General features: G+C 48.7%; 1 protein-coding gene across 3 annotated transcripts in view; it reads left to right on the top strand.

The window, feature by feature from the left end:
• Nucleotides 1-16,617, top strand: part of ascc3 (activating signal cointegrator 1 complex subunit 3) — a 43,290-nt gene that overhangs the window by 1,126 nt on the left and 25,547 nt on the right. For 2 of the 3 annotated variants that reach the window (XR_008952505.1, XM_057046474.1), the window contains exons 3-9: nucleotides 240-390; nucleotides 1,423-1,994; nucleotides 3,182-3,299; nucleotides 6,832-7,030; nucleotides 7,363-7,498; nucleotides 7,717-7,842; nucleotides 15,923-16,126. Coding sequence is in view for 2 of the 3 variants with exons in the window: in XM_057046474.1 (XP_056902454.1) it covers nucleotides 240-390; nucleotides 1,423-1,994; nucleotides 3,182-3,299; nucleotides 6,832-7,030; nucleotides 7,363-7,498; nucleotides 7,717-7,842; nucleotides 15,923-16,126 (1,506 nt within the window). In the remaining variant the exon portion in view is untranslated. Of the gene's footprint in view, nucleotides 1-239; nucleotides 391-1,422; nucleotides 1,995-3,181; nucleotides 3,300-6,831; nucleotides 7,031-7,362; nucleotides 7,499-7,716; nucleotides 7,843-15,922; nucleotides 16,127-16,617 lie in introns of those variants that run through there. The other variant, XM_057046476.1, reaches the window with a different exon arrangement.

The raw sequence follows: 16,617 nt of genomic DNA, 5'->3' as shown, positions 1-16,617 counted from the left end.
CTTGGTCTGTGTTAAAGTTGTAGCGATGCTAACTCTGGCCACGTACTTCCTTCTTTACAGGTGACTCTGCTTTTCTAAACGATCACACAGAAAGTTACAGTTTTGCTGCCTGGTCCTCACAGAGAAGCACTTTTTGTTTATCATCTCTGAATTACAAGGAAAAGCTGCTGCCCAGCCTGCAGAAGGGAGCTGAGTAATGGGTGTTGTTGAATTAAGAGCACATTTGTCCTCCTGTTTAGATGAAACGGCAGAAGAGACGGGAGCTGTTTGCCAAAGAGGGCTTGACGTGGCAGAAGATTGTCCATTTCTGCACCCAGAATCGGGACAAAGCTAAGCTGCAGGCTGCCAATCAGGAGCTGAAGAGTCTGCTTTTGGCAGCCAAACAAATTGGTAATTATTTCCTCTACCTGAAATCCACCGACACTTCCCTGCACCGATTTTCATGCATTTGTGTTAAACCGATAAAGATAAATGGCTTTTATCATCTGTTTTCATCTTCCAGCCAGGGTTGAAATTGTGGCTCCAAAGCCAGAATAGCTAAAAATGACTTTGATCTCTTAGAAATGTAGCGGTTTTTTTTAAATCATGTCCTGTACCGTGTGTGTGTGAGCTCTTATATTTCTCAACAACCTGTGATGACGTTGTTCTCTGGTTGTATCAATGCTGATTTTTCTGGAGGGTTCCGACTCTTCATTTGAGTGACCATCCAAAAAATAAAACGCCACTTTGAAAAGGCCAAAACAGCCATTCTGCTGTGATTTGAACATGTCCATCTCTTTTCTAATTGGCCCATTCTTCCCGGTGCTTTTTGTGTCCAACACTTGTAGTTTCTCAGAAATTGAGGGACAGTGTCTCAACTGTGTCCCCGTGGGGATGGACCAAAGATGTCGGTGTCACATGTTGAAGTGCGCATTGTTAGCGTGCGCTTGCCACCAGCTGAAAAACGTTGTGAGCACCACCACATCTACGTTTACTGCCATTGAGCAAAGACGACGGGCCAGCTAACGTTCTGCTCCAGCCCAGAGGAGCAGCAGCTGTAAAGACTGCTGCCACACGCTCCCTGTGCTGGCTTTAGTCATGCTAGCTCAGACTGGTGCAGCTGGAACTTCTGACAGTCTGATTAAAAAGGAAGGCATTAATTAAGGGATTGTTCCCTTCCAGAAGTGTGTCACAGGGTAGAAACATCCCTGCACTGATGAAAGATCCTCGCAGAATTGGTGCTTGCTCTGTGACAATGACACGTGCGTGCAGCAGGAACAGAGCATTGAGCTAAAGATGTTGTATGAAGGCTGAGAAGCTGCAGGATGCCACGATACAGCCAGAAGGACGCCTCCCTGGCTCTGACCGCTTTAGCTCGGTGTGTTCCACGCCTGAAGGGTCGGATAACAAGCTGTTTGCTGTGTGTTTTATCTTCTTTTTCAGTGGGATCTGAACACGGTCAGGAGGCCGTCGAAAGTGCCGCAGTCTTCCTTTTTGAGATCTTCTACAATAAAGAGCACGTGGGCACAGAGGAGACCCGCGCCATCAAACATATGTTTGGGCCGTTTCCGTCGTCTGGGGCTGAAACCTCCTGCTCCTCTGTGGCTCGGCTGGTGGCTTCGCTTGGAGACGCTCACGTGGAGGACTTTATCCAGAGCTCCCGTCGCACCACTCAACGAGGCTCCACTTTTGGTCGTAACATTGCTTTCTCCTACGAGTGCTATACTCTGGACCCTCTGGAAGACCTGAACTCCTCAGGAGTCCACGATGAGAAAGATGGTTTGGACTTCATGAACTTTCTCAACATCCAGCAGAGCGGGCGAAAGGAGCCGGAGAAGGAAGGGATGTTTCCCTCGGGGAGATCTTTGACCTCTGGGGATGAAAACCTCCTTCACAGTGAGGTAGAGAAGTATCTGAACGGAGGCAACATGATCTCATCCAGCCCAGAGGAGCTGTACACCTCCCTGTTTGAAATGTTGGCCTCCCAGAGGAGCGACGATGAGCTGCAGAACGAGGTTTGTCTCACAAGGGAAACCCACTCTCTATTATGGATCTGCTAGGACCTTGACCTTCATCAGGAGGCCTCTCGGGTTTATCTTGTCATGACTGTTTGGCCAAGTTGGCCTTTAGCTTTGTCCACCGCTCAACCCGCCATTGACCTTTTGGAGATATTACCAACTCCACCTGTCCACAGGATTGGAAAGCTAATGTGGTAGCCCTCTGAGGCTGACACCTATGAGGGACGGTTTAAAAAAACCACAAGAGTTGTAATCTCCAACCCTGGACACACTTCAGGGATTCTTGTGTTGGACCCACGGCCATAAATCAGCAGAAAATGTAATTGACAGTCATTGGTGGAGAGAGAAACAGAACTGTCAGAAGATCTTCTCTCGGTGCAGGAGAACATGCTGACAGAAGGCTGATGTGATCTCGAGCCCCCGTGTGGCCACTTTCACTGGCATCACATTCATCCCCAGCCACCTTCTGAGCCCGAGCGAGCTGGGATTGATTAGAGCTTTGACTGCAGCTCAGCGCAGCTCAACAAATTGTCGCAGTTCTGTTTGTTTTAATGAGCGGAGCAGGATGGTCTTTGATGGGACTCCTCTCACTCTTAAACCCTCTCAGATAATAACAGTAGCTCCGCTTCAGCGGCCCTATGGGCAGCATCACGTAGTTGACATTTGGAAACCGGCCCTCTCGCTGACGTGTTTGCTCCCGGAGCGGCCCGTGTGCCAGGCTGGTGCTGTGCACCTGCAGACCTCCCTCAGCTCTGCCTGCGTTCAGATTACAGGCTCCTCACTTTGGAGCTCCACACTTATTATTTAACTCTCTGAACTGTGCCTGCTGACATTCTGCTAAGTTGTACTTGAGTGAGCAAATGCCCGATACCGTTTATGGATTTAGTTTGTGTGGAAATGCTGGATTTGGTGACGTGTAAAGGTTCATGTCTTCATCCCTCTTGGCTCTGAGCTCTGTTTTCCAACTATGCTGGCACCTTGCACGTGCAGGGTGCACGGCTGCTCCTGTGGACGAGGTTTGTCCTTGTTCTCCTGTCGTTTGCTGAGTGGCAGGTGGCCGAGGGCTGCGGCGCCTTCTCCATTAGGACCGCTGTAATCGGCAGGTGCTGTGACTGGGCCGTAGCACCTGTCTTCACGTTGGGCCACACCTCCCTGTTATTCTGACTTTCTCTGTCTCCTTCCAGCTGTTTGAGCTGCTGGGTCCAGAAGGTTTGGAGATGATCTCAACTCTCCTTCAGAAGAGGCTGGAGGTGGTCAGCTCGCTCGCCAACGTCCCACCAGACAGGAGCAGTTACACAGCAGGTCAGACTTCATCCCTCCCTTCACCGTTCTTTCACTTGATTTGTAATTGAACTTACTTCAAGTCTGTTTTAGCTTGCTTAGCTTAACTTTGGAAGAGCTTTTCTAAAATCCAGTTTAGTGACAACAGACTGTAGGGACACAGAGGAAGTCACCTGACTCACGTCAGTTGCGTCATCGTCGAGCCCGCTGACAGGTCGCAATGACCAATTCAGTTCAGCTTTATTTATATCGCATCTATTCCAATCAAACTAGTTTTCTCGGCAGTTTGACAGCATGATTTACAGAATCTAAAACTGTTTGTTCTAGCTAAAACCGCAGCCTCCCTGTAAAGACCAGTGTATTATTGATTAAATCTGTGAAGGCGCCCCAGAAAGAGGGCCATTTATTTCTGCCCCCTCTGTTGAGTAAAACTTACGATGCTGTTGAATGGAGGTGAAAACGAGCGGCTTCTTCTGCTCTGTGCTGGTTCTCTCGACCTGTCAGCCGTCCTGCCGGCTCAGAGGTTGGCCGAGTTACTGTGAGATGAAGTTGTGTGAGTGTTGCAGGGCTTTGCTGGCTGAGCTCTACCTGCTTGTCTTTGTTAGGGAATCCCCCAGCTCCATCATAAGCCAATCCTGTGTCTCGACCCCATTTCCTTTGTCCTAAGGTTCATTAGGTTCTGCCGTTAATCCAGAGAGGGTGAGCGTGCTGCCGTTGGAAATGGCGGCGGAGCGATAAGGATGGATAATGTTGCTCTGCCAGAGCTCTGTGATCCGTGTGTAAGGTAGACATCAAAGCAGCTGCAGATTAGACCAGAGACTTCTTGCTTTGTCACCATAATCCCAGCACTTATTTCAAGTCACAAATCCTTCAGGGTATTTTCAACTTTAGATTCCCTGAATTTAGATCTTAAAAGTGGTGGCTGGGTCATCCTGTGACCTGATGAAGAGTTCTGTTCATTCATTTAGAGGTTTAAAAGTCTACCAAGACTTTAATCCACAAGTCACTTTAAACAGTTAAATGAAGCCATGTGTATTAACCCAGTCATGAGAAATGCTCTCACATTTACATAGTTATAGGGCAGAAATGTGCTGCTGTTGTTCCCACAAATCTGTTGAGCTCAAAGTCCACAGACACTCTTATGAAGTTCCTCAGTGGGATTCAGGGGCGCTGCTATTAGTTACTCCTGTAGAGTATTAAAACTGGGGAGCAGAACCAAAGAGGCAGGTGCACTGATCAAAAACCTCACCTTAACTGCCAAATACATTATATTTTAGCTGTCGTCCACTTCAGGAAGAGTGAACGCTCGGGATTTTGGACACCCGCTGCTCTCACCCATGCGTCTGCTACCATCTTGCTGTTGACTCGGATCTGGGTGGCGTTTTACCTTCAAGTTGTGAAAGTGATAAAGAGAGATCAGAAGCAGAGGGATCCAGATCAGGTTAAAAACACGGCGTCAACTCCGTCCTTCACCTCCTCTGATGTCTCTGAGGCTGGGGACTGGTGTTGGGTCGTGTCCTGAAATGGTGCCTCATTCGTTTAACTGATTTCTAAACGTGTACGACCACGTGGCAGAATAACTTCAGTCATTACAGGAAGGCGACGCTGCTGCTCATCTGGCAGAAGCTGCTGCTGCTCCCTCCACCAGCCTCTTTAGGGCGAGGCTATAAAATGCACAATGTGGTGCACGTGGCCCGTGGACAATAGTTCTGTCACAAATTTAACAACACGCTGGGGTCAGTGTTGGGCTGCCAAACACTTTCTGCCAGCCGGCATCGCTAGCACTGATCACAGGATGTGAGGGATCAGATCGGGACTTTTATGGGACCATATCTTTAAATCCTTTGCTTAGGCTGAGTAGGTGAATGAGTTGGATAGCAGAAAACTGCATTTCACCACTTTCCGAGGCTGTCTGAAACGACATGAACACGAATCGGTCAGTGCTGGAGTTTAGCCAGGATGAGCCGGTGAACTGAAGCTGTCTCATATAGGAAACAGGCGGGACTGCGTCAGCCTGACCCATGTCGGGGAAATCTTCTGCCACGCGTCCAGAAAGGAAAAGGCTTCCTGTTGATGTAAAGGCTGCACTTGCACTCTCACACATGAAAACCTTGAAAGGACTGTGGGGAATAACAGTCCGTCTTGAAGATGCTCTTCACATGATTATGGTGTAGCAGCCACTGATGGAAATAAGAATCAGGCAATCACCGTCAGGCCCCACAGCTCCATCCTCAAAGGAAAAAACGGGGGATGTGGAACCACTTAGACGGAGGAATCGGGCACGGGGAAGAGAGAGTTAAAGGGGTGAGAGGTAATGGGAGGGCAGGAGTGACAGGAAGAGGAGAGCAGCTTGGAACAGAGGGAGGCTTTGCAGCACGTAGAGCCGCCAGACCAGATAAAGAAGAAATCATTCAGTCAATCAACCCGAGCCGTGGAGCAATCATCAGATCTCATCTGTTTTCAAGAGCCATTCTGCTTTTTATTGAGCTGTTGTGCCTCGAATGGGGAGCCTGCCGAGGGGAGCGTTAACCCCTGCTGCGCCACACTATCCTGGAACCATCAGCAGCAACCAGTCAAATGCTGGACACCCTGGTCTGGGTCACATACACGCTCTCATTCTATCACTACAGAAGACTCCAAGCAGACCAGAGGCTCACCCGAAGCTCTTTACGGCTTTACTGGAAGCTAGTCGGATGGGTTACATGGTCCATGTAAGGCTGCAGCACGGCCAGATGATTGGCACATGTGCTAAACTCTGGGCCAAATTCTGAGCCACAGGTCCACCAGCAGCCCCTGTATCCCCTGAAACACAGCAGTCAGCATATATCCTTTACATCCAGGCTGGGGGAGCAGCAGAGGACGCCGTCTCCACAAATGGACTCCAGTCACTTTGGACCGGCTCATATAATCCACTTTGCCGCTCGACTTCAGCGGCCCCCGGGGCTGCGTCCTCCACCATCATTGGATTACGCAACAACAATTATAGCCGCTGCACAGCGCCGAGTCGTGACCAGGCATCCTGAAGATGAAGGTGATGAAAGGAGAGTAAAGACAGATGGGGGAGATGTGGGAACTCACGAGCCGTTGTCTCCAGCACCTGACGGAGATTAGCGTGATTAATGTAGAGACCTGCTTGGAGCCGACAGGAAGTGTGACGAAACTACGAATGCGAATTCATTTAGTCATCACATTTCTAATCCATTTTTAGTTGCGGTTGCTGCAAAGGCTTGTTTACCTTTGGAGGTATTATAGTACAGCCATCTCTCCATTTTGGAGGTGCAGGGTTCAGAAGCGTGCCACGATAAGGCTGAAAAGAAGCTTAAAAGTCCTCCAGATATGGCGCCCTTCCGCTGTGTGTCTATTTATTCTATAAAAGCAGCTAAAGCTTCTGCGTCAGGCAGGGAGCACAGCGGGGCGGGGGGGCCATTCACACTCCATCCACGCCATTGCAAAGTTACACCCCGGGAGGACCATTTCACCTGAATAATAGGCAGCGTTGAAGGTTTTCTTCAGTGCTCATGCCTCTTATTTATTTTAAGACTTGCTTTTCCAGATCTTTGGAAAGCAAGTGGCGAAGTCGCCATGCCCACCTATGGATGCCAGGTGACCATCCAGTCGGAGCAGGAGAAGCAGATGATGAAGATTTACCGCCGAGAGGAGAAGAAAGAGAGGAAGAAAGGAAAAGGAGCAGAAGAAAGCGACTCCTCAGAGGCCGTCATGGCCTTTGACCCCAGAGAGATGAGAGCCCTGCGGTATGTTGTTCTCCAAACTTTCCCTTCATCTCTTCTTCCTCACTCGTCTGTCTGGCCATCTCACCCTGCCCTGAAAAGACAAGCTTTTGCATTTTTCATGACAGCCTGTTGAGACCTTTCCCAAATAAAAACGAAGCCCTCACTAGCACAGCACCTCCTTTCCTGTGCGGAGGCGTTTTCTCTACCTGTAATTTACATGGAAAAGAAGTGATGAAGACGAGGATGGCCAAATTCAGAGGGGAAAGAATCGGGAGTGGAATCCCTCACCTACTGTGTTTCCTGTCTTCCTGGATCGTCTTCACCTTTGACTGTTGACTCTTGTCCTGGCACAGCGAGCAGGCCCTGCTGACTGCACGGCGCGACCCCATCCTGAGCAGAGACGGGGGGTACCAACGTCCTTGCTATCCCAACGTTTATGACAGCTATGCTGAGGCGAGGAAGATGGCTGCATTTGTCGGAGGAGCCCGAGTGAGTAGCCTGTCTACAAGTGTTCTCATTAACTCAAATAAACTCTGCAGATTAAGCTGGTAGTAAAGTTGAGGTTCTAATAGAAGGTCATCAGCACTGTTTAAGTCACTGGGAAAAGAGGCTGTGTTCTGTGGTTTGGAACATGGTCCGCCGGTGTGCCAGGAGTTCACTGCTGAGGCGTCTGTGTGTGTGTGTGTGTGTGTGTGTGTGACATTCAGATGCTGCTGCCCGAGGGAATCCGCAGAGAGAACACTAAGCTGTGTGAGGAGGTGGAGATCCCGCCCAGTCAGCCCATGCCCGTTGGCTTTGAAGAAAAGCCCGTCTACATCTCGGAACTAGATGAGGTGGGAACTCCTTCTCTGTCTGTGCTGCACTCACACCCCTGTGTCTCAACCAGATTACAGCTTTGGGATGTTGGGACGGCAACGGAACGTTAACAGTAACATCATCTTTTGCTTTATAGGCTTCTAAACATCAGCAAGACAACTACAAAATGTTGCGTTTCCACTAATGTTAATCGGAATAAATGACGTACGTAGACATCTAAGATCTGCACGTGTCACACATTGAGACGCCCAGACAAAGGTTTTAGTCCAGATTCCTAAACAGCATAAGGGCACAACATTCTCTCAAAGCTGCGGGTTGCCATGTCGACCGTCAGACATTGTGAAGCTGGCGGATTTGCCTCCGTGTCCGTTGAGCAGCAGGTCCATGTTGGAGTTGTCCCTGCTGTCTCCCTGAAAAGAGACCTGCAGCTATAATGGCCTGTGAGTGATGCTCCTTCTTAATGGAGGTGCTGTAGCTCTCCGCCTGCTGTCAGCTGACACAATGACCCGTCAGTCTGTCCGACACCTTGACTGACGCCGTCGCACTCAGACTGATGTCTGCTCTGGCCTCTGGCAGCTCTAGCAAGCCTCCCCTGGGCCCGGCTGGAGGCACCAGAGCTTCCTCCATGCTGTAGGGAATCGTTTTGGCAGGAGGATGAGGAATAGCACATTCACACACACACACTCTCACACACACACTCTCTCTCTCGCTTCTCTCGTCCCAGCCTGTCTGCCAACACGTTTGCAATTCATCTTTATTGTATTAGTGGAGGTCGCCTCCTCTGCGAGTGTGGCCTTTTGTTGATGGTGCAACAGAGCCAGCCTCAGACACTTTTAGTCACACTTCAGGGGACCACTGTAACTGCTCCCCCCACTTAACCTTCCTGTCACTCATGCTAATGAACATCATGATAATCCCTCTGCCGTGTGTGTCGTAAGGCCTGAAAACTTGATGGGTTAATTGCATCTGCTCTGGTTCTCTTCTTCTTGGGTTTGATTTTTACATTGTTTTAAGGGCTCATTATCACACCGTTCCTTAAGCAATCTCCACTAAGTCCTCTCACCCATGTGAGTTGCAGCCCCCTAAGACTTTCTCTGCTGGCTTTGTGCTTGATTTGACATCTTAAGTAAGGAACATTCTTCAAAATACCTGAATTAATGGTTAGCTTCGTTTGTGTGATTGGTAGCCTTCATGAATCCCCGTGTACATATGGGGTACACGGTATTATGACATATAGGTAAACCCTTCTGCTGAGGGGTGTCAGTGCGTCTCAATCATGCAGCGAGTCTTCGTTAACCTATTATAATCCTGTGTAACTTGGGAAAGAAAGTGGCCCATTCCATTTAAAGTGCTTGTTCACGAAGCATAATAAGTCTAACGTGCTATTAAAAAGGCAGCCTGGACGGTCTCTCCACTACCCCTCCCGCTTATGCTGAGTGGCGATTGTCATTTATTGAAAGCCTGTAATGGCAGAGAGGGCTGTGAGAGCCTGGCTGCGCCTTTAATAGCTGTGTGAAACATCAAACATGGGGAATTTATCATGGTGCGTTTTAACTAATGAATGAGCATCAGCGTCTTGTGTTGTAACAGCCTCCCTAATTCACTGGGATAAATATGTTCCAGTGTGTTGTGAATCAGACACATTCAGCTAATATCCTGGAATGACATTAGAAGAGCTGGTCCACTTCAGGGTTGTTGTTTTTGAAGTCATCCATTTAATTCAGCTGATGAGCAGAAGGAAAAACTCCTCCTACACTTGTGGGAGGTGCTGACGAGCTTTGGTAGGTGAACCGGATTGATGTGCTCCACATCAAGACCACAACGACACGTGGAGAAGCTCAGGAATGTCATTTGGATGAAAGGTGCCCCCTGAGGGTCTGGCTCCACCACAGTAGTTTCATTTTCATTGGGGGAGGCAGAGTGTGGACATGGTGTGGTGCTGCACCATGCCGGGGGAAGAGGACAAACACATTTGCTCTAACTTTTATCAGTACCGCTATAAAGTTGACCACAGGAAATGTTTTGATGAGGCTTTTCGGGCTCACGAGGCTCTCTGTGGCCCTTCAGCAGGTGCTTATGGATGAAGTGATGGATTACCTCAGTCTCTGCTATCTCCCCCCCACCCCCTCTTTCTTCTTGCTGTTGCTGCTCTGTTGGGAAATGAATAGTCCTCCTGTTCGCTGCATCTGCATGTCACCGTGACAAACTCCTCCGTGCAGCCGGGTTGAACTTGGGAGCGTGTGATTGGCTGGAATGTTGCATCCTGCGCGTGAGAGTGTGTTTATGGACGAGGTCATTCTGACTGTGTGCAGGCTGATAAGCTGGTTGCAAAAACTGCCAATTAAAAGTTGATCAGGCTGTCAATTCAAATGGAATGAAATGGAACCAGAAAGTAATTAAAAGGATGGCATGAAAATGACAACAATTATATCTCTTAGCTTCTCATTACCAATTCACAGAGGAATTAAATTAGTTTAGCAGCTTATATTGTGACGAAGAAACACAAAATAGCACAGAAATCCGAGGTGGAGCAGAGAAACTACGGCTGTCTCAGACACGTGCACGTTGACCACTTCAAATTCACCCTTCCACCTGCTGACGGAGCCACAGTCATGGACAGCAGGACTGTCCAATTAGTGTATCCTAAGCGGTTTGTGGACTGGTGGGATCCTCCCAGTCCTCCCAGTTTGCCCATATGGCCTTTAGCTGTGTATGTGCTGCGTTAATGAGCCCAGTGTCAGTTCCCATCTGACTCAGCTCTGGCTGAAGATGAACACGTTCAGGTCCCTCGTTGGATCTTTACCTCCTCTGGTTCTGAAGGGTCGGGGTGGACTATAGGACACATTCGCCCTGTCCACCCCGACCCACCAGAGCCCATATGGACGCACCCCCAGGGGGCTCCGGTGCTCAGCGCCTGTGCTTTACACTAACCATCCACCCATCCATCCATCCACCATCCATCCATCCACCATCCATCCATCCACCACCCATCCATCCATCCATCCATCCATCTATCCATCTATCCATCTATCCATCCATCCATCCATCCATCCATCCATCCATCCATCCATCCATCCATCCATCCATCCATCCATCCATCCATCCATCACTATATCAGCCTGGCTGTGATGAATGTGTTTCACCTGAGTAGTGAGATGAGTGTAGATGAAGGTGGACATGTGCAGGGGTCACAGACATTAGAAGAGAACCTCTGACCACTGTCAGAGACAAGCGAGTATCTCCATGAATGTAGCTTCTGTTGGACTGAGGTCACACAGAACCAGCTGTGATGCAGAACCAGATGTAGCACTACTGACCCTCCGCCCGCAGGTGCAGAAGTCCCTCATTGGTTGAGCCAAGTCTTCTTCATTAACAGCTGCGTACTGTCGGTGAAGCAGGAGCTCCCCCACAGATGTGGCGTGGCAGCCACCACACCAGCTTTGTTAGGCACAGCTGGATGCGATTGAAAGATCTTCCTGCATACATTAACATAAGAATGAAGCCAGTGAGGTTTTAAAGAAGAAAATGAAGAATGCTCTGAAGATTAGCAAAGATCATTAAATGATGGCAGATTTCTTTTTCCATGTATGCTTTACCTCAAGGTGAATAGTGTGGCAGGCATACATTAGCATGAATTAGCATGTTTTAGCAGCGCGGCACGCTGGCTTTACAGAGTCGATAAATCAAAATCAGGACCAGCCGCTCAGATGATTGTTGTGGTGACCGCTGAGACACAGACGTGAGTGGAGACGCTTCACAAAACTGGCTGAGGCTCACTGGTCCATCAAACAAAATGAATATTCATGTATAGATGCCCAGTAGACTCGCCAGAAGAAGGACCCAGTAGATGGGGAGAAGCACACTTCCTCTTCCACGTGGGCAGGTCTTCATAACCAGGCCGCCCGAAACTCTCGTGGCAATGCCGAGGTACCCTTGAGCAAGGAGCCGAACCCACCATGGCTGACATAGGGCCCTACAATGAGCTGGCCTCTCACCCGGGGGTGCACCCTGCTTTCGCCCATATGCAGCAGGGATCCTCAAATACACACATCACTAAACTGCAACACATGAAGCAATGTTTTAAATCTAAAATTAGTTGCATTTATCAAATGTTGCAACTAGAATTGACATTTTTCTCCGTAAGCTAACGATGGGAAAGCAGTGGGCGGAGTTAGCGCTGGTTGCTAACAGGTCAGCTCATCGTCTGCATGCAGGAAACAAGAATGTTACTCTGTTCAACGCAAGTTCACTGTGAGTTGAACAAAAATGCTGGAAGTCACAGAACTCTCCTACTTTCTTTCCGGTCTCCAGGAACTTTGTAGCCGAGCCGAGGCGAGATTCCCTCCCGTTGCTGTCTGGTCGGTAGCGCAAATAGCATCAGTGCGGTTAAAGCACCTGCAGTGCTTCCTGTTTGATCCACTTCCTCCCTGATTGTCTGTGGTGTTTTGGGCTTTTCTGGAGCTCACCTTTATGTCCCCTGGTTCCTCCGAGCCCATCGGAGAGCTCCGGGTGAACCTCATTTCTGCTCTCACCTGTGGTTTCATCGTTCCACACAGCTCAGAAACATCTGGACCCCATTGCTGGACTAGGGTACCAGCTTACTTATTTTAAAAAAAGGCGTCTTTCTCGTCAGTGGTGTTGATCCTCTGTCCAAACAGGGCGTTAGCGGAGCCTTATTCATGTAACAGTTCCTGCTCGACAGGCTCGGAACCCCAGGTCCCACAGTGGAAACGCAGCACTGGTGACAATGAAACAACTGGGTGATACTGGTGAGCTGCCAGTCCCTCACCAGTGGCCCTGCCTGCTCTGTGGACTCTGTTAAAGTTGCACGGTGATGCAGTAATAACCTCTGCCTCGGTACCGGGCTGCCAGCACGCTTCCCAACGGCAGCCCGTTGCCTGACATGCACTCTTTAATTATTTCTTTCTGTGAGTGTCGGAGCGAAACCAGCAGAGGAGGAAAGTGATGACATACCTCTAATGAATCCTTGAATAAATAATAGTGCTGTCTAAGCTTAAGGCATCCTCGACCAGTCTTACTGGGATTGAGGCACGAGGCAGCGAGAGGGGCAAATGATGGAGAAAATAAGAAGGAAGGAATATATCACAGGGAGGAAAGGGAGCGTCTTCATGCGTTTGTGGTATTAGAGCATCCCTCCCAGCACCGAGGCAGCTGTGCAGCAGCCCGGGGTTGGCGTGTTTGGTGTCAGCGTGTGCAAGCTGTCCTTGATGGCAGCCGTTTCTCTACTTATCACAGGTAGTGTGAGATTGAAGGCCATCAGCCGCGCTCTGTTGCCATAGCGACGGCAGGTAGTGAGCACTTTGACTGACAGCTAAAGCCACCACACAGGAGTTTTACTCCTCCTTCATTGTTGCCGACGGCTCACTTTCCGAGCGTCGGCCTGCTTATTGTTGTTCGGTCACTGACAGATGGAACTCCTCACTTGGCTGGATGGCGCCTCCTTTTGTGTGTTTGTGTGCCTCAGAGCACATATGCATCGGCCAGCAACACAACCACACAAGAATAGCGTAAAAGTGAATCTGCAAATGAACGACAGCAGCTTGAAACTGGTTTGGATTTCAGGAACATGATAAAGAAACGTTCTGAGCACGTGAAAACAGTGAAAGGAGGCAGTCTAGTCGTGGTCACACGGTTGTGTGAGCCTATCGTGATGAGCACACAGCGAAAAAAGGTGAGACGACCACAAGGACATTCCAAGTGTTGCGAGAAGAGTCCCGGTTTATTTAATTAAAACTCCGGCCTGAACAATGCTGGTTCCACTGAGCAGAACACATCTGCACCCTGTTGCACGTCTCCTTCAGTCGTGTCTGGACTGCTGAGGTACGAGGATCAGGGAGGGCTCCACACCTCAGGAGCTAGATCAAGGCGTACCATTCCAAACTGTACCTTTCCAGACTCAGCAGCTCAGTGGGCCACCTGCTTTGCCTTGGAACAAATACACACACACATTTGTGCGGACAGGATAGACAAATACATGAGAAAATACCATAAAATTCCACCTTTGTCCAGCATTCCAACTTTATTGTGAAAATCACAGAAAGTTCAGCTGCTTAATGAAATAGAAATCACAAAATGTCCTTAGAAGACAATGTTGCTAAGGTTTTGGGGGGATGTCTTCAAACTGTGATGAAACTACAGTATATTATTATTATTTCCATTGGAAACAAACTGGCTAATGTGATCGTTAGCCAGTTGCTAAACGCTGCAGAATTGATCTGATTTTTCAGTGAGAACTTTGTTGTTTCTCCTGATTCGTTTTCCTCTGCTGTAACTGAGCTGTTTCAGCCTGTTGTTTCTGTTCGACCCACCGATGATGATTCCACGTCCTGACCCGCACCGCTTCTGCTCTGTTGTCTGTTTAAGTACCAAACATTTGCTCAGTACATAAAGTGATCAATAATATTCTGCCCCCCACCTCCTCCAACAAACTCATCCTCATCTGCTCTGAACAGAGAACAAGAGTTTAAAATCTGCAACCAGACGGTCAAATCCTTCTTGGCTCAAACTGCCTTCTCCATCAAGGCCATGGGAGAATGGATCAGACGACGCAGTGACCTGGAGATCAATAAGAATGATCGGCCTTTCTGCCAGGACTCCTGACTAATCAATGTTGCCAACGTGAGGAGATGCCCTCAGATTTGAGTCATTCTGCTTCTACACTGCTGTTTATCTGAGGCTCGTCTCATTTTTCTGTCTTTACTCCTCTTGGTGGACGGATGTCCGCTCTTGCCTGTGTTGAGAGTTGCTCCTCCGCTCTGGCTGCCTGATCTTTGTAATGCGGACAAGCTGCCTGCATGGTCTCTGTGCTGCTGGGAACTATATGTTGGGACCACAGAGGGGAATGAGCAGCTACAGCTGAATCTGCTGCAACCATCTCCCCCTCAACCATCTCCGCTTTAACCGTCTCCCCCTCAACCATCTCCCCCTCAACCATCTCCCCCTCAACCATCTCCCCCTCACCATCTCCCCCTCAACCATCTCCTCTTTAATCGTCTCCTCCACAACTGTCTCCTCTTTAACCATCTCCTCCTCAACCATCTCCCCCTCAACCCTCCTCCTCAGCCATCTCCCCCTCAACCATCTCCTCTTATTCATCTCCTCCTCAACCATCTCCCCCTCAACAATCTCCTCCTCAACCATCTCCTCCTTAACCATCTCCTCCTCAACCAAGTCAACTTCCCAACTCCTAAAACAGACTTTGGACTGAAATCCTGTCCCAGTAGTTCCTTATCATTGCTCCAGTGGTTTTGGTGAAATGAAGGAAGGTCTCCTGGCCCAGGCTGAATGTTTGTATCAGGGCGGCTCACTATTGCTCCTCAGTCGTCATCCTGCCAGCAGCCTTCAGATGATCTACAGATGCGTCAGGTTGGACAGCTTTTGGGACAGACTTGATGGTCACCCTGACCTTTATCAGGATCATCCATGGCCATTGAAGGTCAGCTGGGTGAATTAGGATGTGATCAGTTGTTATTCCAAACACAACCTGTAAACCGATGGCGGTATGTTATCTGTAACTGCTCGAAGGTTACAAACCCCTGTCTAGTTTAAATTTAATTCAGATTTATTCAGAGCTCAAAATCCCAAACACTGTTGCCTCAGATAGCTTTAGAAGCTGCACAGCTGTGACCCCCTCTGGCCTTGGACCTTCCAACCGGGTCAGGAAAAACTTCAAAAGCCCTTTTAAAGAAAAAGAAGAGACCTGATCCACAGATGAGGGTCCGTCTCCGTGGGAGGGACAGACGTGCAGGAGATGCCACAGAGAACATCAGCATGAACATCAGCATTTACAGATATTGGAGCTAGTGTTTCTTCTGAGCCTGGATGACGGTATCCATGGAAATACAACACAAGTCCATGGGCCCAGCAGCATCTTCACATGTCCTCATATGGAGCTCTGGGCCACTGGACCTTCAGATCTTGATCTTTAAACACCTTCCATAACATTTGTGAGCTTGTGCCCAAATCTTTGGTGTCTGAGAAACCGCTGGATTTAATGATGACTGCACAGTGGGAACATGAGCTTTTAGTGGTTTAAATCATCTGTCTAAAAGCATTTCCTTCCTCTCCTCTGTGCAGATCGGACAGCTGGTGTTCAAAGGCTTGAAGCGCCTGAACAGGATCCAGTCCATCGTGTTTGAGACGGCCTACAACACCAACGAAAACCTCCTCATTTGTGCTCCGACCGGTGCTGGCAAGACCAACATCGCCATGTTGACCGTCCTTCATGAAATACGGCAGCACCTGCAGCCCGGTGGCGTCATCAAGAAGGACGAGTTCAAGGTGCGACAGCGATGGTGTCATAAACATCACGACCACATACAGTTAACTGAACAGGACTCCACCAACATCAGCTGATGAGCTCCACAGCTCAGGGTTGATCTTAAGGCGCCCAACACTGTATCTATTAGTGTTCCTAACACTGCCAGTTAACTGACAACATCTTCTCGATCTTCACACTCTTAATAATATTACCACCTATTTCCCAGAAAACTGTGAATGAGTAGTTTTACTCCATTAAAACTGTTCTTTTTCTGCTTTCTGTTTTTTTTTCTTGCATCATCGTTCAGATAAGGAGAAATCATAGTTTCCAGATATCTTTCAGGTTTCATACAAGTTGTAATTCAAATCCAAGAGAATAGGGAGGTAACCTACATGTCTAGACAAACAATTCATCTCAAGGTTTCCCTGTCGTAGGCACGACAACAGTGCGCACTTTTCATATATCACCATTAAAATGCAGCGTTGCATTCTTAAATAAATTGTAATTTGCA

Source organism: Takifugu flavidus, chromosome 10 (assembly GCF_003711565.1).
Source record: "Takifugu flavidus isolate HTHZ2018 chromosome 10, ASM371156v2, whole genome shotgun sequence".
NCBI lineage: Eukaryota > Metazoa > Chordata > Actinopteri > Tetraodontiformes > Tetraodontidae > Takifugu > Takifugu flavidus.
This window is presented reverse-complemented; position numbering and strand designations above follow the sequence as displayed.